This window comes from Podarcis erhardii (assembly GCF_964252035.2).
Source record: "Podarcis erhardii genome assembly, chromosome: 5".
NCBI classification, from domain to species: Eukaryota; Metazoa; Chordata; class Lepidosauria; order Squamata; family Lacertidae; genus Podarcis; species Podarcis erhardii.
Genome location: NC_138509.1, coordinates 37,285,679 through 37,310,794, shown reverse-complemented (window position 1 = coordinate 37,310,794; position 25,116 = coordinate 37,285,679). Strand labels below are relative to the sequence as shown.

The window sequence follows — 25,116 nt, the reverse complement described above, 5'->3', positions numbered from 1 at the left end:
TGCTGATCCAAAGGAAACCACTCTCTGATGCCAGCCTACTAGCGGATCGTGTAGCGCCAGCCAGCTCATACCCAAGATAATAGGAGCTCCTCCCAAGGTGGCTACGTTAAACGCTATCAGTTCGGTGTGTCGTGCCACCCTCATTATCATTGGTACAGTCTGTTGGCTCACTTCTCCTCCCAACAGCTCCCTCCCATCAATCGTGGTAACCTGCAAAGGCTTACTCAATGGGATAGTCTGTATTTGGTGTGCAGCTGCAAACTCTTTGCTCATGAAATTACATGAGCTACCTGAATCCAATAGCGCCTTTATCTTCAGTGGGTGTCCGTTTGCCAGTTCCAGCAACACCTCTATCACAAGCGCTGGTCTTGGAGGTTCCGGCGTGGGCACATTCATTACTCCCTGGCCTGGCTGCTGTGCCCTGATGTTGGCAACCAGGCGTTGGCTTTTACTGGCTCCGTGATTTCTTCTTCCTCCTTCCCCCCAACAGTTCCCGCCATCCCTTGCCATTCCTTCCTTTGCGGACAGACTCTGGCAAAGTGACCTGGCTGTTGGCAGAGATAGCATCTCTTGCCGCTCTTTCCCTCCTTCTTCCGCCCTTCACTGGTGTTTGAAACTGCGCGCGCGCGCGCTGTTCCAAGTTCCATCGGCTCTGCTGGCGGGAAAGGCTGCTCCGGAATCTCTGGAATGCGGAAGTCCTTCCAACGTTCCCCCTTTCCTTCCCGCTTTTCCATAGCTCTAGCTTCCTGGCGTGCCCCAATGGACAGCGCTGATTTAGTCAGCTGATCCATAGACTCCGCCCTAGGCGCCCGGGAAAGTTCATCTTTCACTGCCGGAGAGAGACCTTCTTCAAACAGCATTTGAATAGGTTCACTAGCAAGGTCCCACCCAAGTCTATGAATCAGCATGGTGAACTCAGTCCAGTACTCACGTACAGATCGGCTCCCCTGTTTACACGCCATTAACTGCCTGCGCACCACTCCCTGCTCGATCTCGCTGGAAAACATCAAGTCCATGGCGCGGAAAAACTTCATTGTGTCCTTTAAGATTTCATTATTGGCTGCCATCAGGGGCCGAACCCAGTCCCTCGCCCCTCCCTCTAGATGGCCAATCACGTACGCCACTCTAGAGTTCTCGTCGGGGAAGTCATCAAACAGTAGATTGAGTGCATATTGCATCTCTGTCCTAAAGGCTTGATAGTTCCGGGGATCCCCCCCAAATTTCTGCACCAGTCCAGGCACCCGTCTGGCAAGTGGGGTGGTCTTCCCCTTATCTGCATCTTGAGCCCTCCTCTCCTCGAGCCTCGCCGTTTGCAGTGCCAGCTGGACCTCCAACGCCCTGTACCTTTGTTCCAGGCTTGGATCTGCGCCAGCTCCCGCTCCTGCTCCTCCGGTTCCGGATGGTTCGCTCATGATGCCTTCTGCTTGCACAAGCTGCTTTCAAAGACTGTCAGATTGCTGTGGTGGGATAGTGTGCTGCTTGTGCGTAAAAGCTTGATCCCTCTGGGGTTTGGCTGGTCATCCAAACCGATGCACTAACGGAGCCCCCAAAGCATGACTCCGTCAGTCGCTGGTAGAATCTGACAGTGGGCGTCTACGGAATTTACGCCAACATAAAAGCTCTTTGACAGACATGCGCTTTCGAGACTCTCTGCGTGACAGTTTCCGGCGAAGGGTGGGCGTTCCCAACGGGGGTCCCGTTACCTCTCCACTACTCTCACTGGAAGCATCCCAGAGCCTCCCCTCCGCTGTGACTCCTGCACTCCCCCTGCTGGTTCCCTCTTCTACTGCAGATTCTCTCCTATTCTCCTGTAGCCTGTCCACTACCTGTCTCTCCGATGGCAGTTCCCTGACACCACATGACCCGGAAAAACTGTCTGCGGACAAACGTCGGCTCCCTTGGCCAGTAAAGTGAGATGAGTGCTGCAACCCCAGAGTCATTCGCAACTTGACTTAACTGTCAGGGGTCCTTTTACCTTTTATGATATATGTGTAGCAAAACATTCCATTTATGTTGGTAGAGATCTGTATGTGTACTAAATGCAGACCAGATTCTCCTAACCTTTATATCTGTTCAATATAATACTTATTTTGATTTGGCTTGGCTCATGGTTTCACCTCTCTAGTGATTACCATGATCCGGGGGGGGGGGGGAATCAAACCAGTGCATTAATTCGGTAGAATATCATTGTTGCTTTGCACATAGAAAGCTGGCTTGATTACCGTAAATAAACAAAGTAATAGAGAGCATCTGGTTTTCCTCTTGTTTCTCATTACAATCTGACACAAACTCTTCTAGTCTGTTGACAAAACTAGATTTAGCTTCTATGGTTGCTGTTTACAAAGCAAACATTCATGCCCCACCCTGGTTTTATATTGATCTTTAGGCAAGTGATCAATTTGATCCAGTCTTCTGTCCATACCTGCTAGTGTTTGCTCTCTGCTTTGCATTCCAGCCCTTAAAATAACAACCTCTGTCCAACTATGAGAGCTTGAGGCAGCTGAGAAGTGGCCAGTGTCTGGTCTGAGTTAAATCCAAGCAGACAGAAAAGGATCTTTGATAGCTCCATGCAGCGGCGTAGCGTGGGTTATCAGCACCCGGGGCAAGGCAAGTAATTTGCGCCCCCCAACCCAGGGCAAGGCAAATAATTTGCGCCCCCTAACCCGGGGCAAGGCAAGTACAGTAATTTACTCTCCCAAGCAGCAGCAGCAGCGAGGCTTCTCTCCTTAATTGATTCCCCCTCCACACCGCGTCGTTTCCTGGCTGCTCCCCCCCCCTTCCCCTCTCTCTCCTCCTCGCTCTGCTTGCCTTGCCCTGCCCTGCCTGAGGGCACCCTGAGGAGACTCCGCTCTCCTTTTTGACCAGGCGAGGTGGGAAAAAGGGGGGAAAGTCTCTTCCCGCCCCCTCGCCAGACTCCCTGCTCCGCTCGGCTCACTACCCAGGCGGCCAGTGGAAAGAGAGACGCAATTACCTCTCCCTCCGCTTCGCCAAGCTGTCAAAGCCCGGCAGCAGCGGCAACGGCAGCAGCAGGCGCAGCCAGACCCCCGCGAGCCAGCCAGCCCGCCCGCCCGCCCGGCTTCCTCTCCTTTTTTTGCCAGCGGCAGAAGGCTTTGCTCTCCCCCTTCTGCGACCTCCTCGCCAAGCCGAGCGAGCGCGGGCTCCCTAACCAGTGGATTTTAGTAGGGGCAGAGAGCTGCTAGTGCGAGTGCGCCCCTGCCCAAGTTGCGCCCGGTGCGGCCGGCACCCCTGGCACCCCCCACGCTACGCCACTGGCTCCATGAGAGGACAGTGCCGGCCAAAGCATTCTCTTCCTGGGGCAGCTACAATAAATGTATCCGAAGGCCTTGGAGGAGCTGGCTGGATGGCTAAAGGACTCTCACCTTATTTTGTAGTCTTAGGCTTCTGTGAATTGTTTGATAGAAGTAATGAAAAAGTTTAATCTGCCATGAGTCCTGCAGTGCTGTCAGGATTGGGATCGGGCTTGGATTGGCAGGCTTTGATGCAAAAGGAAAAGGATGAAACAGAGCAGGACCCTGAATGGTGGGAACTTTGAGTTGGAGGAGGGGATAATCTCACCTGTTCAACCCAAGTTCAGCCAAAGGGGCAGCAGGGATTCTGGGTCTGCCCTCGCAGCTTTCCTGTGGAGTGGAGAGCCACTGGGAAGGATGTTGCTGGACTGCAACTCCCACCATGCCTAAGTGTTGGCCATGCTGTCTGGACCTGATATGAACAACACCTGAAGGCTAACAATTTCTGGTTTAGATGGTGAAAGATGTTGCTTTTTAATCCAAATGTCCCATCTGCTGACAGAGTTTTGGATAATGCTGTTTTAATTCCCATTTTGTTTCCTCCACACTTGTCTCAGAAATATATTGTAGAGAAGGGTTTCCTAAAATGGAAGCCTTTGAGGGGAGGGAGATATGGTTGGTGGAAAGTAGAAGGTCTTGGCTACCTTGTGGGACTGCAAATTTTAAAAAAGGTAAAGGACCCCTGACAGTTAAGTCCAGTCGCAGACGACTCGGGTTGTGGCGCTCATCTCACTTTCAGGCTGAGGGAGCCGGCGTTTGTCTGCAGACAGTTTTTCTGGGTCATGTGGCCAGCATGACTAAGCCGCTTCTGGCTCAATGGAACACCGACCCCAGAGCAGTGCACGGAAACACTGTTTATGCTGTTTACCTTCCCGCCGGAGCGGTACCTATTTATCTACTTGCACTTTTTGGTGTGCTTTCGAACTGCTAGGTTGGCAGAAGCTGGGGCCGAGCAATGGGAGCTCACTCCATCATGGGGATTCGAACTGCCAACCTTCTGATCGGCAAGCCCAAGAGGCTCAGTGGTTTAGACCACAGCGCCACCCGCATCCCTCCCTGCAAATTTAGCTGCAAATAAATGGATGGGATGGTGCCTGATCAGATTCTGTCTGAAGAGGTAAGGTTGGGGTGGTAGATTGCATGTCTGTTTATCCCACATATTCTGAATCTCTCAAAGGGAGCTTGGAGGGAAAACGTCAGCTATAAACAAAAGCACAATGGAATATATTCTTAAGGATGCTCTGCATTTCCATTAAGCATCTGTTAATACACCATACTCTTTCGTTATGGATATGCAGGTTACACCTGGCACTGTGTATTAAATATAGTTTTGTTTTTTGTTTTGCAGGCTACTGATTAACTGGAAGTTCCATGGCCTAAGGAACAATTAATTACATCTCCCCAACTTACTCTTCCAAGGCATGTAGCAAGAAACAAGGCGGGGTATAGGTATATCCTATCATGGAAGTGTTTGCTTGTGAGAGAAGAAAACTGTGCTATTACAAACAAATACTCAAGCTTTATGTGGCAATCCACCATAAACAGCATTCTGAAGGCCATTAATAATACAGCTGTGTTGTATGCTGTAAGTCTGCTGTGAAGATATAGCAGTGTTTTGCTTTTCTTTCAGTGCTATTATGTAATTCATAGTATTTGAGGGAAAGCAGGGTAGTGTCTGAAGCCTGTGTTTCAAGATGCTCTCTGAAGAGAGACAGCAGTGTCTGCATTTGGTCTTTGGCAGAGTTTTCAGTCCACCAGAAAGGAAATGGCGATAAAGATAAAGCACCCTAGATGCCAGTTATGAAAGTACAAAGAAATTGGATGCACACAACTCTCTCTTCCAAAAACGTGAAGAAAAGCTGTTCAGTGTTTTTATTTACCACATGAGAAAGAAATGACTGATAGCAGAAAACCCTGGGAGAGAGGCATATGTATCCCTGCTTCTGTGGAGTTTCTTAACATAAATTATGACATTATACAGAAAAGCTACAAAAACAACACTATACATAACCACTTATATAAAGCATGTGACTCTTTTGCAAATAAAGACAAATGTTTAGAAACTGGAATTCCTTCTTCACTGGAAAGAACTGTGTATGCTGAAATTCAGTTACAAATGGATGGATCTCAAGTTGAGTTGAAGCCACTAAGAAGCCAGTCCTCAGTAAATAAAAATGAAAATGAAACTGAGAGTGCTGATTTCAAGTATGTTAAAGAGAGAAAGAACATCTCAAAAAGTTTGTGTACCTTGCACAACAGCTTCATTTGGAACGAATGCTTACAGCCAGTACAGGCTTATAATGATTGCACCAATATTTCTGCAGCTTGCACTTGTAAAACAGTGGAACTACCAGCTACCTGTGGGAATAAAACTGGACAACAGTTGTGTGATTCCTATGGCACTACAGTGGATAACTATTTGTATTTGGAAAGAACAACCCCAAAACTCAATATGGCATGCTCAGGTCACAATTTTTCTAGCGGTAATATTACTGGAAGACTGCCTTCAAAGCCCAGTTTGAGCCATTATCAAAACTGCAACGAAGGCCACGGAGAAGAAATGGATGAAGATTCTTCTCGTACTAAGAAAGAGCGCTCCACTTTATTAGTCAGAAGATTTTGCAAAAATGATAAGGAGGTTAAGAAATCGGTCTATACTGGAACAAGAGCTATTGTTAAAACTTTACCGTCGGGGCACATAGGAGCTGTCGCTTGGAGTTGTCTTGACCGGAAGAGAACCCACGATGAATTAAGGCACTCTAGGATTATATCAGAAGAAATAATTGCCTTTCAGATTTCAGTGAGCCAAGCGTTAAGTTCTTCCCTTCTGCAGTCCATATGGCATGGGGTAAGTGTCTTTTTATAACTTTCAGATGCCTTTCTAAACTTAGTGCTTGAGCGAGAGCAGCTGGTTGGGAGCTTCTGTAGAGCCATCTTCATGATGATGCTGTTGCTTCTATGTACCTGGACAGTGCCAGGAGTGGGTCAGAGTTCTGGTGAGATTGGAGTTGGAAGGGTGCACCAGTGGAACCAATGCGGCACTTCTGCCAGGGTACCCATGCAGTCCTCCCCCTCCCCACCACTATCCAGGCATCCTCCTCCTGACAGGTGTTAGGAGGACAGCTTTGCACCATCCCCCCCAAAATGCCTGTCACATCTGTGCTTGAGAAATTCAAGACTGAAAAATCACATTATGTTTAATGATCTAGTTTGCCTCTAAATTAAAGCAAGAAATTACAATCCATCTCTATCAGTTCTTTTAAAATAAATGTGGCAAGAGCTTTAATACTTAAACATTTATTTTCTTTGTGTGTGTGGATAAAGTATATATTGCTATCAAAACCATCTAGAGTTGACAGCTCTGCTTAAGTGTGTGGTGCATGTTGTTGGTTAGTAACTATCTCTACTATTCTCAGCAACAAACCACAACTTCAGATTATGGTTTGTTGGCAGTAAGCATGCCATAGTTAAGCTGCAGGCTGCCTTTACATACAATGCTAAGCCATGGTTTAATAAACCATAGCTTAATAAACCATTGTTTAGAATTATGTGTGAACCAGGCTGTGAGAACAGAATGCTGGACTAAATAGGACTTTGGTCAGATTCATCCAGGCCCTTCCTGTGCTCTTATTTGCTTCTTCTGTCTTCTTGAGACCGAGAACAAGACTAAATTATTATTGTCTTACTTTATGTGCATTAATATATGAGGGACTGATTTGGTGAGAACTTGCCTTTAGACAAATGGGAGATTTTATGGGCATTAGCTCTTCCAGTTGTGTGATTCTGTGAAAATACATTTATCTGTATGTTAATTCTGGTTCTGGCACATTTTCATTATAGGAAAATACTTCATTTTCAAATCTTGTTATAAACCATTTTTGTGACCAGATTCAAATAGATTACTTTTATGCCTTTAAAAAAATAATTAAACAACGCATGCTTTAAAAAAATCTTTATTTCTTAGTGGCTGAACACATTGACATCAAAATTTAGTTTTAGTAATTGAGTACTTGGAGGCAATGTCATATGCAATAACATTGATATAATCTTTCTACATGGGCAGGGGAAGTGCATACTAATAGTTGTAAAATGCAGAGCAAGCTTATTTTGCCACAAATGCAAATATTAGTTAACACGCATGGCAGCTGCCCTATTTGTGTACACGTGGTTTTTCCTATATTGAGATGATGGCAGTCAAAAGGCTGGTCTGATATTCTGCTATTGCTGATATAGTTTTTATGATGCTATTTCTGTTTGGTTAATTTTAGTTGTGGTTTATGTTTTTTCTCATTAACACAGCTTGCATTTTAATTAATTGTAGAAAGGTAGGTTATTATCATTGAAATACAGAAAAAGAATAAAGCTTCTGAGAGAGTTAACTCAAAGGTTAAAAGATGAAAATATTCAAGCTATTACCTTGGTGTGAAGAAAGACCACAGACTGCCTGACTGACTAATCAACGCTTAAACAGTCTTTTTCTGCTCTCCTACTTAGCCTGTTGTACAAGCCTCACTTGCTTAGTATTTCAGGTTATATATGTGGTATATTTTAAAAACTGGCTTGGCTTGTATTTGTGCTTTCAACTCCTTTTCACTCAAAACACCTTTCCTTCAAGCACTGACCCCTGACACCAGCACTGGGCACTTCTGTCCTCATCTCACTCTGGGTATGTTTCTTTGGCAGAAATAATTATTTTTGGTATGGTAACTATTTAAGAACTTCCCATATGGTATGCTGAGTTGACTTGCACAATACTGTACACTACTCAGCTACAGCTTGCGGTTAGTGGGAAAAGAACTTAACCATGACTCCTGGTTTAAAAGAGTTATAATTATAATTATTTATTGAATTTATATACTGCCCTGTACCCAGAGGTCTCGGGGCAGTTCACAGAATAAAATAAAAAATATAAAACCACAAAATACATAATCAAAATAATAACAACCCAATAACACCCCCCAACCCACCCACCCCCTTTTAAAGGGCAATATTAAAAGTTGACCTTTCCATCCCCTTCCCTTTTCCTCCTTCTTGTATGTGGTATGACCAGTGCTTTTTTTTCTAGAAAAATAGATGCTGGTACTCACCATGTAGTTGTGACAGTAAGTGCCACACTCTTTGTCAACAACAAAAATAGGTGCTGGTACTGCCGGCTCTTGAGTACTCCATGGAAAAAAGCACTGGGTATGACTACATACACTGATATAGTTTCAAGTGCTATATGAATAAAAAATTAATTGTCATCATAATCAAATGATTAGTAGTCAAATGATTCCTGTGGATATAAAAAATATCCGTTGCTTGCATTAATATATCATGTGCCCTATCTATCTATCTATCTATCTATCTATCATCTATCATCTATCATCTATCATCTATCATCTATCTATCTATCTATCTATCTATCTATCTTGTCTGTCTGTCTCTGTCTGTCTGTCTATCTATCTATCTATAATATAAAATCTCTTTTTTAAAAAAGTGTTTTTTGATGGTGAGATTTTTGGCTCTGAAGCTCCGCCGTAATGAGTTTAACATCCATATTAGGAGTTAAAGGCCATACTCATCTGACTTGTTCTAAGCTCCATCAAGATGCCAAAAGCAGTGTCAGAAGAGTGCCAAACTTAGCAGAGATTTAAAGGAAATTCCACATGATTGTGACTCAGTGAATCCAAGGCAGGGAAGTGTGGTGGGTGGGTGGGTCGGTGGAACGCTCTCATCAATGTCCAAACCCCATCAGTTTAATTCAGCAGCATGGAATTGATTTTGCCAGCTGCTTTCAAAAACTATTAAATGAGCAAGTTATAAATAAATAAATAAATAAATAAATAAATAAATAAATAAATAAATAAAGCAAGGTAGCCATTGAAACACCTGATAAAAGAGGGCAGTCTTCTTTAAACTAAGTAAAGTGGCAGGGTGGCAGAAACCTTCCTTTTCATTTCTGTTATTTAAAAGAGAGAATAATGGAATAAAACACAGGGGTTAGAAACAATTTATTCCAGTCACAGGTTGCAAAGGGAGTTGCAGATGTGGGAATCATCCAAATGCCTTAATCAGTGACCAAACTTTCAAGGCCGTCACAGTTTGCTTTCTTTTTCAGCTTGCTGCTCAGCGATGCCTGTAGCATTTATTTTTTAAACCAAATTTATATGCCACTTGATTGTAGTAAAACCCCTAAGCCGCGTCATGCTCTGCTATTGCAGAGTAATACAATTGGTCTGCAATATACTAAAACACAGAACAGGGTTGTAGCATGGCTATCTCTTAAGTTTAACCAGCTAATTCATCGTTCTCTCTTATAGTATTCCAGTAGCTGTGTGTACCCTCAGTGAAACATAGAGCTTCCTTAAGCAGGAGTGGCTTTTGAGCTGAGCGCTGTCTTGCTTCAACTCTCCAAGGGCCATGTGATAAAGTGGGCATGGGGAAGTGGGCGTGGTCAAAGCGGGAAATTTAATACCTTTCCTACAACTGCCGCAAAGTATATTTATACCAGATGGGTGGGGTATAAATCATTAATAATAATAATAATAATAATAATAATAATAATAATAATAATACTTTGCTTCTTCCTTCTTCTTTGATTTTACTTCTTTATCCCAAATCATTGTGCTCATTTATTCAGTTAACTCCCCCAATTCATTCCATTCAATCCACAAATGAACCCCTCCCTTTATTAAGCCCTATAGTATTTTTAACTATTTCCCCATATATATTCCTTCAAAGACCTTCAAAGTTCCTTTCTTCCCACCCAAAATGTCTTCAGAGGCATTCAGTTTTCTCACCAATGGGTGCTGATGAATTCATTACCTCGATCCATTTCACTGTAGCTGCATGGTTTCCTCCCCTTTGATGATTTGGATGATATTCAGAATCAGGATGCCCCCCCCCCCCGCAAAGCTGGATCCCCACCCTGGTCCATCCCATGTGAGTCACGGGACACCAGAGCCTCTCCCGAGCTCCAAGGAGAGACACATCTGCAAACCCAGAGACTTCACAGGTGGAAACTACATTACCCTGAAGGAGCCAACTGCTACAGTGGCAGGCACCTACCCTTTAACTGGCTAGGAGACAGCCTCAGAGGCTGCTGATTCTGGTAAGCACCTACCTATAAAATTCACCCACTTGCTCTAGGATCTAGCTGAGACTACATGAGGCTTCAACTCCAGGAGCAATACTGGTGGTCCTGAACCCACACCTTGCACTACCTTCAAGGTGCACTTGTCTTTGGAATCAGGAGTTGATCTTCCTTTGCTTGGACCATCACTCCTCCTTAGTGATGGGCATCTCTGTGGATCGCAACAGTTTCAGGGGGGTGAAGATGGATCCTGTTTAGGATGAGTGAACTGGCTATCCCTACAACCTTAAGGTAAAGGTAAAGGGACCCCTGACCATTAGGTCCAGTCGTGACCAACTCTGCGGTTGCGGTGCTCATCTCGCTTTATTGGCCGAGGGAGCCGGCGTACAGCTTCCGGGTCATGTGGCCAGAATGACTAAGCCGCTTCTGGCGAACCAGAGCAGCACACGGAAATGCTGTTTACCTTCCCGCCAGAGCAGTACCTATTTATCTACTTGCACTTTGTGCTTTCGAACTGCTAGGTTGGCAGGAGCAGGGACTGAGCAACGGAAGCGCACCCCGTCACAGGGATTTGAACCGCCGACCTTCTGATTGACAAGTCGTAGGCTCTGTGGTTTAACCCACAGCGCCACACGCGTCCCTCCCTACAACCTTACTGGGGCTTAATTAAGTGCTTTTTTACAGGTTACTTACAGGCCCAGAAAGTGTCAAACAGCATCAGGTAGCAGAGACCTCAATCATCTCAAAGTGCAGCTTGGGGGGCAGGGCATGTGCTCAGTTGTTGCCCCAAAGACTCTGATACATATGATTTGTAAGTCACTGCACATAGGGGTGACTTGACACACATCCCTCCAGTCTGTCTGGAGGTAAGGCTCTCCCATCATCCTCCGATTCTGAGGTTGACTCCCCTATAGCTTCTCCTGTCCCACAGCCATGCAGGAGCATGCTGACTACCAAATCTGCTATGGACCATTTATGGAGGGTTGTCTAGGAGCTGCCCAGGGTCCTGATTTGCCTTGCTTTCCATGACTCAGGTAACTACTATCACTTCCCCATCAGAGCAGATCATGTGGAATTTTTTAAGGTGGGGAGGGGGGAGAATACCTGATCTATTTCTATTTTTAGGGAACTTTTGATATCTATGCTACTAATTACTTATGTGGTTTTAATTTTAGAGAAAATGTGCTCTTATTGGTACAGTAGTACTATAACATAACAGTTGTAACAATATGTTAAAGGTAAGTAAACATTTATCAGCTTTAGAGATTGACCCATAAGTAGTAGCAGTTGCCAGGACGTTAGCATGTTCACCTCTACATGGCTCCAGCCCTATTTCAGATATTGTGATATATCAAAATACCGTGATGCTTAACTGGTGATAGCCCAGCCCTACTGTCTAGCCAATGAGGTAAAATTGTCTAATGGGTAAAACTTAAAAGGTGTATGTTGTATGATTCCTATTAAATCTTTTCATTTGAAAGTGAGATGGATATACCCTCTGGTGGAGAAAACTATTACTACAGATCCCTTGCTATACTGGGATAATAAACAGCTTGTTTTCATAGCATTGACATTTTCTGATATGCTGTAGTCTTGGTAGATTTAGAGAGAGATTTCATTTTCAGAAGTATGTGGACTGTGAAAAGAGATTGTAAAACAAAGTCACTGTGTTTGTAAGTGCAGCATGTGACTAATTGTTCTGCATAACGTTTAATGTTCTGTTTTTTACAAACACCGGGTATTAGACTTTTGTTTAATTTGGTATTTGATGACTGAGGACTTCAGATTGCAGCCTCATTTATCCTAAGATTTTCCTAATCTTTTGCATATTAAAAATGGTGAGTTATATTAAAAATATTCCTGAGATATAGCTGTGTTGTTGTTTGCTGCAAGTGACTTAACACAGCACAAAATATGTGAGACAAGTACACTGAACAACAACAAAAATTTACACATATAGACCTTGCACAATAACTATTTTCTGAATTTTGGTCAAATAAATATGATATGGACTACTTCTGAACTTTGTCCTATTTTCAAAACAAATGCAGCATCAGCTAATCACAAGACAAAGGTTAATAAAAGGATACGAATGTATGAGGCAAAATCTTGCCTTTGATACCTGCTTCTAAAAACTATAACCACATGAAATGTTTAATGTTTCATATTTTTTGAAGAAGTGGAAGCTGCAAAACTCAAAAGTTGCAGTAAGTAAGCATACTACTAAATGCCTTTTCTCTTAATGGCTGAACAGTTGTGACCCACAACATTCTGTTATTAAAGATATAATCAGTAATCTTTTTGGCTAAAAAAATGAGGGGCTAGTATTCATATCTTGATAAAAGTGATATGGGTGCCATATCAGCACAAACTGGTTGTCACAGGCAGCAATCAATCAATCAATCAATCAATAGGTGACAATACTCTTTGCTGGTGAGTACTGTAACAAAAAAAAAGTGCACTGGGCATAAGAGCTCATTTTATTATTATTATTATTATTATTATTATTATTATTATTATTATTACTTGTAGCTTCTGAAAAGAAGCTAGAGTTAGGCTGTTGCCTAATCCTCCAGTTCTCTACACTGAATTGCATTTCCGTTTCTACATGCTCTTTGCCTGGTTATTTGAGGAAACAACTTCTTCTAGGATGTAACTAGAGGGCCAAAATAGAATAGTGACATTTTCTTAGGATCCCATAGTGACACAAACACTTGTCCAGATTTAACAAAAGTGGCTTAAATTATAAAACTAAGTTTGAGATAATATAAAAATACTTAACAATGAACACCATATATACTATACGTATGTTACACATGTATTTCCTTCTCTGTGTGTGGATTCCTAAATATTCTCACTAAAGGTTATGAACCAATATTGAAATACCTCTTCAGCTTAGGGGATTTTTATTAGTATTTTGAAAATAGCTGACTGCAGTTGCGGCTGCAGTACTGGAATCCTCAGTTATAATTTTTTTTATTTCCTTTAGCCATGTACACTTTTTATGATTTTTGTTCTCAGTCTTGGGTTGTTGAATTTTGAATTTCTGGCCAGCAGGTGGAGACTGAATAAAACTTTCAGCATTTATTTTGTAGCTGGCTTTATTCTGAGCAAGGGAAGCAAACCTCAAACAACCCGAGTGTTTTCAAAGATATGATAATGAAAATAAAACAGTATTGTTTAATCCCACCACCAGAAATGCACTTTTGCCCAGGTTTCTGGCAATGGCAACACCGTCATCACTCCCATACTCACTCACCCAGCTTCTCAGTCTACCCTCACTGGCAGCAGTTAATTAATGATTTCAGCCCGAGGTCTTTCGTAGGCCTTGGCTTAAAGGTAAAGGTAAAGGGACCCCTGACCATTAGGTCCAGTCGTGACCGACTCTGGGATTGTGGCGCTCATCTCGCTTTATTGGCCGAGGGAGCCAGCGTACAGCTTCCGGATCATGTGGCCAGCATGACTAAGCCACTTCTGGCAAACTAGAGCACCGCACGGAAACACCCTGTACCTTCCCGCCGGAGCGGTACCTATTTATCTACTTGTACTTTGAGGTGCTTTCGAACTGCTAGGTTGGCAGGAGCAGGGACCGAGCCACTGGAGCTCACCCCATCACGGGGATTTGAACCACTGGCCTTCTGATCGGCAAGTCCTAGGCTCTGTGGTTTAACCCACAGCGCCACTAAGCATTGAACATTCTGTATTCAATGCATGGTAGGGCTGCCATTTCCCAGACATTACAGGGATTTCAAAGGCAGAACTGACATCCAGCCTGGGGGGGGGGGGGCGGTTTCCGAAATGTGACACTTTGTCCTGGATCTTAAAATCGAAAAACTGTGGGAGTTTTTGTAAAAACAACAACAACTAGTTTTTACTTTTTGAAATACAGTGGTACCTTGGTTCACGAACTTAATCCGTTCTGGAAGTCCGTTGGACTCCTGAAACCATTAAAAAACCAAGGTGCGGCTTCTGTACTCAAGCAGAAGCTACGTTGGATGTTTGGCCTCCGAAAAACATTCGCAAACTGAACACTTACATCCAGGTTTGTGGCGTTTGGGAGTCGATTTGTTTGTCAGTTAAGCTGTTTGAGAATCCAGGTTCCACCAACCCTAAGATATGGCTCCAGCTTTCTATGCATCTGCAAGTTTCTTTAAAACACTTCAAATCTTTCTGAGGCTGGAGAGAGGGAAAGCACAAAGTGTAGTTTTACAAGTGTTTCTAAACCGTCAATACTTTATTTGTTTGCTGCAATATTAGTCTCATATTTTTTTAATGCCAAAGCCTGCTCAAGGCAGTCTGAATAATAAATGATAAAATGGCACAATACAGCCAAAACACAGTTTTAAAAATCTCAACAATAGTAGCAGCAATACTAAAACAGCGCTGTAAAACACAACAGCAGATGAAACAACAGCAGCCTTGCTGTCTCTGCTGCTTCTGCTCTTAAGTTTGCTTTAACTTTCAGCAGTCAATCTCATCATGAAAATTATTTGGGTAACTTTTTGTCTTTTGAATGAAAACCTTTCACGTTTGTTTTACCTGCATCTTGTTGAATGGGGATCTTAATTTTATAAACATTTGATATTTCCCAGATAGTGATTGGGCATCAGACTTTATAAGGTGTTTGTTTGTTTGTTTGTTTGTTTGTTTGCTTGCTAAATGTGTTACATTTTGCAGGAAATAATTTTTTAATATTCCATCCGTATGTTTCTTTCACTCTGGTGGCAAGATTTCATTTGTATCCAGTGTTGATGGGAAAGACACAGAGTAATTGGGTACAGTGGCTTCAAGAGATAAAATAATCAATTAGGAGAGTAGAAACCAAGAGAAGCAGAGGGCTCCAAATCATGGTTTGGAGGACTGTCTGATCTAAGCCAGTAGTTTCCCATGAGAGAGGGTTCATGACCTTTGCTTTGCAGTTGAAATAGCAATACCCTTGAAGGATACACCAGTTAGAATCAAAGTGGTTTACGGCAATAAAACCATTTAAAAAAATTAAAACTACACACTGATTAACCATTGTTTATTGGTTAATTGTTTGCATAGGCCGGGTGAAATAGAAAAGTTTTCAGCAAGCATTAAAAAGTTGGCACAGAAGGTGCCTGTTGAATCTCTGTTGGCAGAGTATTCTACAGGACCAAGGCTTGGTTTCTTCTTCTTGTCAAATGAGCCTCTCCAACTCGAGCGGCAACAAATGATATTCGTGCAGAGGATCTCAGTGATCAAGCTGGGATATATGGGCTTAGCTTGCAGAGAAGATACATAGCACAAACCAAGGACAGCCTTACGCTGGGAATTCACTTTTACCAACGAACAACTGCACCTGCAACAGCCTGCTACATATTCTGCAGAGTTCAAGATTAACCCTTTGGCTACCACATTAAATAAAGGAGGGAAGTGGAGTGCATGTAGGGGGTGGGAGAAGGTAGGAACCTAAAGCACTGGGGTTGAGGGCCACGTTCTCTGGTGGGCAGTCTTCAGGGGGGGCTGCATGGACTGGGCTAGAGGAGCAAGTGGGTCGCAATATAGATATGGCTCAGTAGGCTATATTCCAGTTAAGTCAAAGGTTGCTATACCCACCCATATCTCTCCATCCTAAATCCCAAAAATGAGGCATTATTACAGCACAGTGTCATATACAGCAGGGAAACGTCCTCAAGGAGGAATAATAGAATCATAGAGTTGGAAGAGACTACAAGGGCCATCGAGTCCAACCCCCTGCCAAGCAGGAAACACCATCAGAGCACTCCTGACATATGGTTGTCAAGCCTCTGCTTAAAGACCTCCAAAGAAGGAGACTCCACCACACTCCTTGGCAGCAAATTCCACTGTCAAACAGCTCTTACTGTCAGGAAGTTCTTCCTAATGTTTAGGTGGAATCTTTTTTCTTGTAGTTTGGAACCATTGCTCCGTGTCCACTTCTCTGGAGCAGCAGAAAACAACCTTTCTCCCTCCTCTATGTGACATCCTTTTATATATTTGAACATGGCTATCATATCACCCCTCAACCTCCTCTTCTCCAGGCTAAACATGCCCAGCTCCCTTAGCCGTTCCTCATAAGGCATCATTTCCAGGCCTTTGACCATGTTGGTTGCCCACCTCTGGACACGTTCCAGTTTGTCCGTGTCCTTCTTGAACTGTGGTGCCCAGAACTGGACACAGTACTCCAGGTGAGGTCTGACCAGAGCAGAATACAGTGGCACTATTACTTCCCTTGATCTAGATGCTATACTCCTATTGATGCAGCCCAGAATTGCATTGGCTTTTTTAGCTGCCGCATTGGCTTTTTTAGCTGCCGACCTGGGGCTGAAGATTGGAGTCATTGATTTTTGTTCATTCTGTCCAGCAGACCTCACCACAACCAACACCATATCACAAACTGTGTATGAATATCTCCTTGGGAGAAACACAGCCCTGGATCTCCCTTGGACACACAGAAATAGGGGCACAGCTCTTTGTATTCTGGCTCCTGTATTTAATTAGGATGATAGGCAGGTTCATTGAAAGAATAGCGTGTTCAGAGCCGTATCTTTAGGGACTAGATGATCTTGAGTACAAGTCACGAGGCTACTCCCACAGCAAACATCAAATTTCATAATGTCTAAATAGCCTGTTACTATCCTCCTGCCCAAGCTGCAAGTTTGCAAAGAAGAAAGGGAATGTCATTGTTTATATGCCAGGAAAGCACTTAAACTGTGTTTGAACAAACCTGATATACTTTTGGTTTCACTAGGGCTGCCAAGAACAGATTGGCTGTATTGTAAGGTGGATCATAGCATATTAAAGGAGCTTAAGAGACTAAAGCAGTCCTCGTGCTAGATGGTATCAGGGTTACTTCCACCAGGGCAAAACTGTGGTATCGTAGGCCAGTTTCCTTATTACCAGTCTTTAAAGGCTGCAGTTATGGTAGTTTGCCCATATGTGAATCATTTAAACCATATCATGCTAGATTTTGAAGGTAAACGTTTTAAACCTTAATGCACCAACTCAGTTCACATGACAGAAATGACCTTGGAAACAGCCTTGGGCTTGTACACTGTCCTTCCTGTATGCTCAGAGTAGTTACTTCCTAGGTTTTTTGGCAAACCATAGTTTGTTGTTACACCAGAACCAGAAACTATTGTTTGTGTCCGCCTTGTTAAGCTTGTTTGTGCACCAGCATTTAATCCTGGCCATTGTCACTGATAGTTGGGTCTCCTTCTGCCTTTAATGCAGAGATGGGGAACTTTCCCCCCCTTCTGGGCAATATTCCAGAGCTCACAAGCCAGAGGCAAAAGTAACCAAAGTGGCGAATACAAATTTTACCTTTGTGCCAGTTGTCTGCTTTCAGCATACACTCACACACCCGTCTTTATCCTTCAGCTAGCCTGATAAAAACACTCAAGAATAGTATGTATGCTAGTCTGATTAAGGTTGTGGTTGAGGTTTGTGTGTGGCTTGGGAGAGGCCTTAGAGTCAGATAGAGAGGCCTGGAGGGCTGACATTCCCCAGACTTGCTCTAGTGCTTATGTGAGCTGAGGAATTATGGATAGGGACTGGAAATCTGGCAAAGCAAAGCAAATTAAACTTCTTAAACTTCCAGTTCCTTTACTTTTAGATGTGGCAGTATGCAGGTGAACCAGAAAGCAGATAGGTAGGGTGAGAATTTGGTCTGTGCCAGACTGACAAGAAGTCTTTATTGGACTAGGCAGAATCCTTGTGTCACCTGATTGCCTCAAATCTACAAACTGTTGCATAGAATGAGGCAAGCTAGCAGTTCCACCCTCTGGAAAGCATGGGCGTAGCTAGGATTTATTTTAAGGGGGGGCAGGCATTGTATTAGGGGGGCAGAACCTAGTTATTTGTGATGCAGTTGGTCAGTTAAGTATTTTTATTTATTTACTTGATTAGGGGGGCAGCTTTTCCCCGCCCCGGCTACACTCATGCTGGTAAGCTACCAGCAGTAGCAGATAGTATGGCATGTCACCACCTCTCACCTGACAGTCCTGCAGTCAGGCACATCACTGCTGCTTACTGGGGAGCAGAGGGGAAAGGTGGTAGCAAGCTCAGCATGGTACAAATGCACTGGCAGAGCCAGTCCAGCACTGTGCCAACATCAACACTGATTGATGCCACAGAAACAAAGGTTGCTTGAGTACCACCATTGGGAGTCCTAAAATGAGACCTCTTGTGCCTTACATCTCCAGGATGCTTCTTTATTTATTTAGCAAGATTTATACACTGCTTAATCAAAATAACAAGAATCTATGAGCTGCTTACAAAACCGAGGCAAAAAAGAGCCTTTCCAAGACGGTCATTGTTTTTCAGCCTGAGTCATTCTTCTGACTGCTCATAAAATGAACTCTTTTTATTCATCTGCCAAGGCCGAAATAACCTACATCCAGAAGGAAGTGTCCAGCTGGTTAGATGGAAAATATAAGTGGTGTAGTAAAACTTTTAAGTTAGGAATGCCAGCAAGAATCTTCCTACCCTTACTTTAACTTTTTTTTTACCATGTCCTTATCTCAGAATACTATGTATTCATGAATTCCTTGAATATTTTTGGCTTTAAATGGTTTTTGGGAAGTGGCAGGGAGTTACAATAACAAAAATATTGCTTCCATCCTTTCTTATAATTAGTGTCTTTGGTGCTGGAGATGGGAATGGAGTAAAACCTCTTAGTTGCTGGAATTATGGTTCAGAGTTCCCCACTTCATTTTCTTAATGTAACTCCCTGTCAGTGGTATTTGCCTTAACCCCCCACTCACCCAAAACAAGCAAACAACTCTGCCCAGTTGCCTTTTAAAGTATTAATGTAACAAGCTGAAGTCTTTTCGGGACTGCAGGAATAGGGCAAGAATCCTGAGAGATACTTTCCTTGCTTCCCCTCCCCTTCATGTGAAAGCTATCAGACTTAATGGGGCCGTCTAGGTCCTGCTGCTAAGCCACCTGCACCCCTGATTGGCTCTCCCACAGTTGCAGTAATTTTCTTGCTCTGCAGCTGGTGAGTTGCTGATCATGTCTCCTCTGCCTCATATTGTTGCTGAGAGAAGAGAGGACAGAAAAAGTGGGCTGTGAAGGGTAGGTTGTTGTTGCTGTGCCAGTTGCATGATGAATAATTCCTCCCTCATACTATGGCACCTTGGTTCTCAAATGCCTTGGTACTCAAACAACTTGGAACCCAAACACTGCAATACCCGGAAGTAAGTGTTCTGGTCTGCGAACTTTTTTTGGAAGCTGAACATGCTCTGTTTTGAGTGTTACTCTTCCAATTTGAGTGCCACACCTCTGTTTTGAGTGTTATGCTGAGGTCTGTCTGTTTTTGCTATTTATCTTGTGTTTTTGTGGCTCCTTTTTCTGTGTGACTGTGTGGAACCCAGTTCAGCTACTGATTGATTGTGTGAATGCAGTACATTGTTTATTGCTTTCATTTTATGGATCCATGGTCTCATTAGATAGTAAAATGCATGTTAAATTGCTGTTGTAGGCATTGTTTTTTAAAGTCAGGAACGGATTGATCCATTTTGCATTACTTTCTATGGGAAAGCGTGGCTGGGTTTTGGAACGCTTTGGTTTTGGAACAGACTTCCGGAACTGTTTAAGTTTGAGAACCAAGGTACCACTGTGTATTTGGGGCATAGCGAAAATAGCTTAGTATGCATGTTACCTATCTAAAAACATATTTGCTTGCCCTGGAAAACTTCACACGTAACCTTGTTCAGCTTCCAGCACAGGGCGGCTGCTATAGACAGTATACATAAATCAATAGAAATCACTAGCACATTTCCCCACTAACACAGGCTATCAACATTAGCGGCTTAAAACACAGTGCTGCATTTCTTGTGTTTGCCTGCTTCTGTACACACCAGAGAAGGGAACAGGATGTCTTCACCTGTGTAGTTTCCCTGTGCCTGTAGCCTCTCCAACTCGTATTAATGAAGCTGTCGTCTGCGCATGTGCCACAGCTGCCTCAAGTGTGCACACCTCAGCTTAACTGCAAAATGAGTGTGGCTTGTTTTTCAAACCAGGTGGAAGTTCTTTTGAGGAAAAATGCATCTATCGGCAGTATTTCTGATAGTAGTTAATGCCATGTGCTTTAAACACCAGCATTAGGGAGTGCATTGGAGCCAGAATAAATGGTAATGTGTACACAGCCATAGATTATTCCGCCCCTTCTCACCAAAAAAGACTTCTCTAGGTTTGGATACAATACCACTGCAAAGTTGCCTGGACGTCATTCCTATCTTTCCATCAGGCACATGGTTGCATACAAGCACTCTGGGAGGTGCTAATGGTCAAAAAGTGACTAATACCATGAAAGTCTCTTCTCAGTTTCTTGTTAGTTTGTGCAGAGCCTTAAAACCTGGAGTACCATGTCCAGTTCTGGACACTACATATTGACAAGCTGGAATATGTGTAGAAGAGGGCAACCAAGATGATAAAAGGGTCTTGAAACCAAGCCTTATGAGGAACGGCTGAGGGAACTGAGCATGCTTAGCCTGGTAAAGAGGTGACTGAGAAGAGGTATGGTAGCCATCTCTAAAGATCTCAAGGGCTGTCACATGGAGGTTGGAGGAACCTTGTTTTCTCCCGCTCTAGAGGCTAGGACTGGAACCAATGGCTTCAAGTTACAAGAAAAGGAGATTCCAACTAAACATCAAGAAGAATTTTCTGACAGTAAGAGCTGTTTCAGAGTGAAACAGACTCTCACGAGACGTGGTGGACTCTCCTCCCTTGGAGGTTTTAAAGCAGAGGTTGGATGGCCGTCTGTCATGTATGATCTAGTTGAGATTCTTGTATTACAAGAGGTTAGATGACTCTTGGAATCCCTTCCAACTCTACAATTCTATGATATTGGATTTTTCTTATAGATCTCAGTTCTAATTTTACTAACACATAATAGGTTTTGAAGTGTTTATTATATCCCACCTTTTTAAAAAAATGAAAAAAGCATATTTGTAAAATCTTGGGGCTACCAGTCATGTACTCGGATCCACACTCACTTAGCTTCACAATGCTTCAGTATAATTCCTCAAAGTTTTTTTTTAAGAAAACTTAGTCTCTATTAGAAGGTTTGTACTCTAATATGCCTTTGTACGTTGCGGTTCCTGAGACTGTACCCCTTCAAGTGCAGATTTATTTATTTATGTAGCAAAATTTATATACTGTTTGATTGTAGGAAAACCTCTAAGTGGTTTACAAAAGATATCCTGTATCTTTACAGACTAGCCATTTGAGAAGTGTTTAATTGCATGTTCCCAAATTTTTCATCCTTTATTTATTGCAGCTAATGGAGCACTGCAGACCACCTTTCTTTCTCTTACACTTTGGCTGCAGTCCTTTGCACATTTCCCTGAGATTTAGACCCATTGAGCTCAATGGACTTACTTCTGAGTAAATGTGTATAGGGTTGCTGTATTAACTCTAAACTTACATATGATGAATAGGGTCATTGCTAAGTAATTAAAAGACTGGGTGCATACTACCATGTCACAAATTTATATAAGATTTGCCTCTACTAATGTATATGTATAGATGCTTCTGGCAAATTAAGGTGGCGGCTGGGTGGGATCTCAATAGCATGGTGCTTTGCAGTGCTCCCAGCTGCCCTAGAATAAACAAAGATTTATTTAAGTTTTAAAAGGGGAGAAGGGGGTAGGAGGCCCAGGACCCACTACAAAAGAGCCATAGCTCAGTCCCCCTCTGGTCTACCCCCACCCTCACCCGCAAACAATGCCTGACATTTATTGGATACCATTCAAAAGGCTTATCTGTGCTGCTTTTCTCTGTAACTCTACTTGGTTTCTTTTGTTACAAGCAGTAGTTATTACTCATGCATATCTGTCTCTCTCTTAGTCATTCCACTGTAACTGCAAGGTCAGTTTTAATGAAGTAGCTTCATATTGCTAAATATTTTGGAACAGGGCTGCAGTCTAGATTTCTCTCATGGGGTAAAAATGTGGCATTGGTTGAAGAAGCAAAGGAAGATAACATCATAAAGGTGAACTTGTGCAACTCTTGTGTCCTCTGAATTATGGACTGATGAGTGAGGTGGTTCATATCTCTCTGCCTAAACAGAAACCCTGAGCTTGCAGTGTTGTGTGTTAAGCAGAGTCCCACTTCCCTTTCTGACCTGCCCAAATTCATGTCCATCTGGCTGTTAAACCAGAAGGTTGGTGGTTCAAGTCCACCTAGGGGTTGCTGTGGGCAGGATTCCTGCATTGCAGGGGGCTGGACTAGATGACCCCCTGGGTCCCTTCCTTCTTACAATTCTATGATTCTAGGCTGTCATGGGCCTTGGAGGGTCACTGCCTATTGCCATGATTCTTCACATTGCTTGTGCTGAGGAAGTTTGTCCTCAGAAGTAGGCAGAAGTGACACTATATTTTTAGGATTTGGGGAACTTGAGGATTGAGGATAGCCTCCGCTGTTTTATTTTAAATCATTATTTCCCTCGAGGACACTTAAAAACATATCAGTTATAGGTCTTGTAAACTATTACTAATTAAAATAACCCAATGAGATCAAGTATTAAGTCTCTTGAGAAGAATTCATGCTATACTATAATTATATGTGAATTGGCATTTTCAGTTTTATTTTTAAAAATTCTTCAATTTGCAAAAATTTAAATAGCACCAGATATGCAAGGTCCAGAAACGTCTCAGCAAGTGATATGATCCAGATTTTCTTTCTCTGTGTGGCTCTTACAGGTTTGTTTGTGGATGTTTTTGTTTTGTTTTTAAATGGGACTGTTGAGAAACTAGGAACTGAAGAGGTGAAGCAGCAGCATGTGAAATTCAGCAAAAGGATTAGATTTGGGACTACACATTAGTTTCTGTACCGGCTCTTAGACATAGCCTCTTGAGACGAGAGCAGACTGTCATTCTGTATAGCTGAATACAGTTGGCTTGTTTGGGCTGCTTGGCGTGTGTGTGTTTGCTCTTGCATTCCATATCCAATGTAGCTTTTGCTTCAAGTGGATGTGATTTGGTTCAGCAGGCTGTGGATACTTAGACTGCAGAAGGTATGGTTCATTCATTGTAACCGAAGGTTTTGTTTCATAGTATGAATTACAGAACTGCCTTTAAACAGCAGAAGAGTATGTTTTTCTAAGACCTTTTGCAGTAATAAGCAGGATGCTGTTTTCATTGAAACATGCTTTGTGTTTATATCAAGATTTATTAATGTGTTCAAAAGTAATAAACGGGTCTTTCTTAAACAAAGTTCTTCCTTTCTAACTAATTGCTAAACTCTGTACACAAAAATGCTTTTATTGTTTCCTAGATCATTGCTGGCCTTAAAGCCAGTTTGTGTTTGAGTTTATATTATCTTTATGTCGTTTGTTGCCAATTTTAAATATGTTTGCTACAAGTATCTGGTTACTGGTTCTCATTCTGGCTGTATAATCATAGTACAATTGCAGAATTAAACTTCTTGCATTAGAAACCTTTTTAATGAGGCATGGTTTTAAAATGCTAGCAATTCGAACAACCAATCTATTCATTAAAATTTAATAAGTAAGCTGCATGTAATAATAGACTTGTGTTTACTTGGAGGATGAAATGGATTTCTGCTGTGAGTCTAACATGATAGCTGAAAATCTGTGTATGATTTTGAGGTTTCATACTGCAGTTGTATTGAAACATTTTTACAGAATCAGATTTAGATTACTTTTGAAAGATTTTGTTCATGTTTGCCTCATCAAATTTTTGTGTATTCCATATAAAATGTTTAGGTACTTTCTGTTATAAATATATATGATAGAAATCCTAATAAAGTTATTTGCTTACTTTATGTTGCATACTGTTGTAGTTAAAATAGCTCAGTTTGATTTTTTTTTAATGGTTATGTCAGTGTACTTTACTGGAACTTACAATATGTACTGTATTTTAGGAATTTAAGCAATCAAGACTACATGACTAACATAGTAACTTACCCATTCTAATAAATTGAACTGTTTACTATCTTAAACAGTTCTGAAAAATTACAGTAACTGTGACAAGTTGTCCTATTCTAAGTAGTGAAAGCAAAGTTCTTATACTGTGACTCAAACTTGAATGACAGCTTTACTGAATCTGCTCACTTCAGAGCTCTTAGAAAACTAAGGCTCAGTGCATTAATGACTTAATTGGAAGTTTTGATAGTATACTCTCTCTCTAACCCTGTTCTCTATCATACAAGCATAAAGGAGCATTTTGCTATATTTCTAAGTTTATTTTTATCACTTTATACAATTAAAAAAAAATTTTTTTTACTATTACATTGCAAAGGATTGCCAGAATCTGTAACGTAATTTGTATTGTTGAAGATATACATGGAAGAGACTGTTTATGTTGCTATGGTTTCACAGACTGATATTTATGATATGAATTAAGAACAGGTAAACTTATTAAAAAATATCACCCTAAACTGGTAGTAAATATACTGGTAGTAATATAATATTTCTGTACTTTTTCATCGGTGACCATTTTACATTGCCTCGAAAGGAGGAGGGGGGAATCTTAGAGATGGTGATAAGGAGCTAATACATAGTATGGGAGTTTCTAAACATCTGCCTTTATTGTGTTTTTTTGTGTTCTGTAAACTATTTGGCTGTTACAGCACTAGACTGAATGAGACCCATTCTTCACACAGAGGCTTGAGGGTCCCTAACCGGTGGGATTCTGTCAGTTTTTCTCACTCCCCAGTACTTGGGACTGTATGAATCTTTATATGTTAAGAAGGAGGAACAGAGATGAACTGTACTGTTTTAGT

At 42.3% G+C, this 25,116-nt stretch overlaps 1 protein-coding gene across 5 annotated transcripts in view; it reads left to right on the top strand.

The window, feature by feature from the left end:
* PLCE1 (phospholipase C epsilon 1) overlaps positions 1 to 25,116 on the top strand; it is a 133,609-nt gene that overhangs the window by 29,842 nt on the left and 78,651 nt on the right. For all 5 annotated transcript variants that reach the window (XM_081863943.1, XM_081863944.1, XM_081863940.1 and 2 more), the window contains one exon: positions 4,657 to 6,156. In XM_081863943.1, the coding sequence (XP_081720069.1) occupies positions 5,203 to 6,156 (954 nt within the window). In that variant the 5' untranslated portion in view covers positions 4,657 to 5,202. The remainder of the gene's footprint in view (positions 1 to 4,656; positions 6,157 to 25,116) is intronic.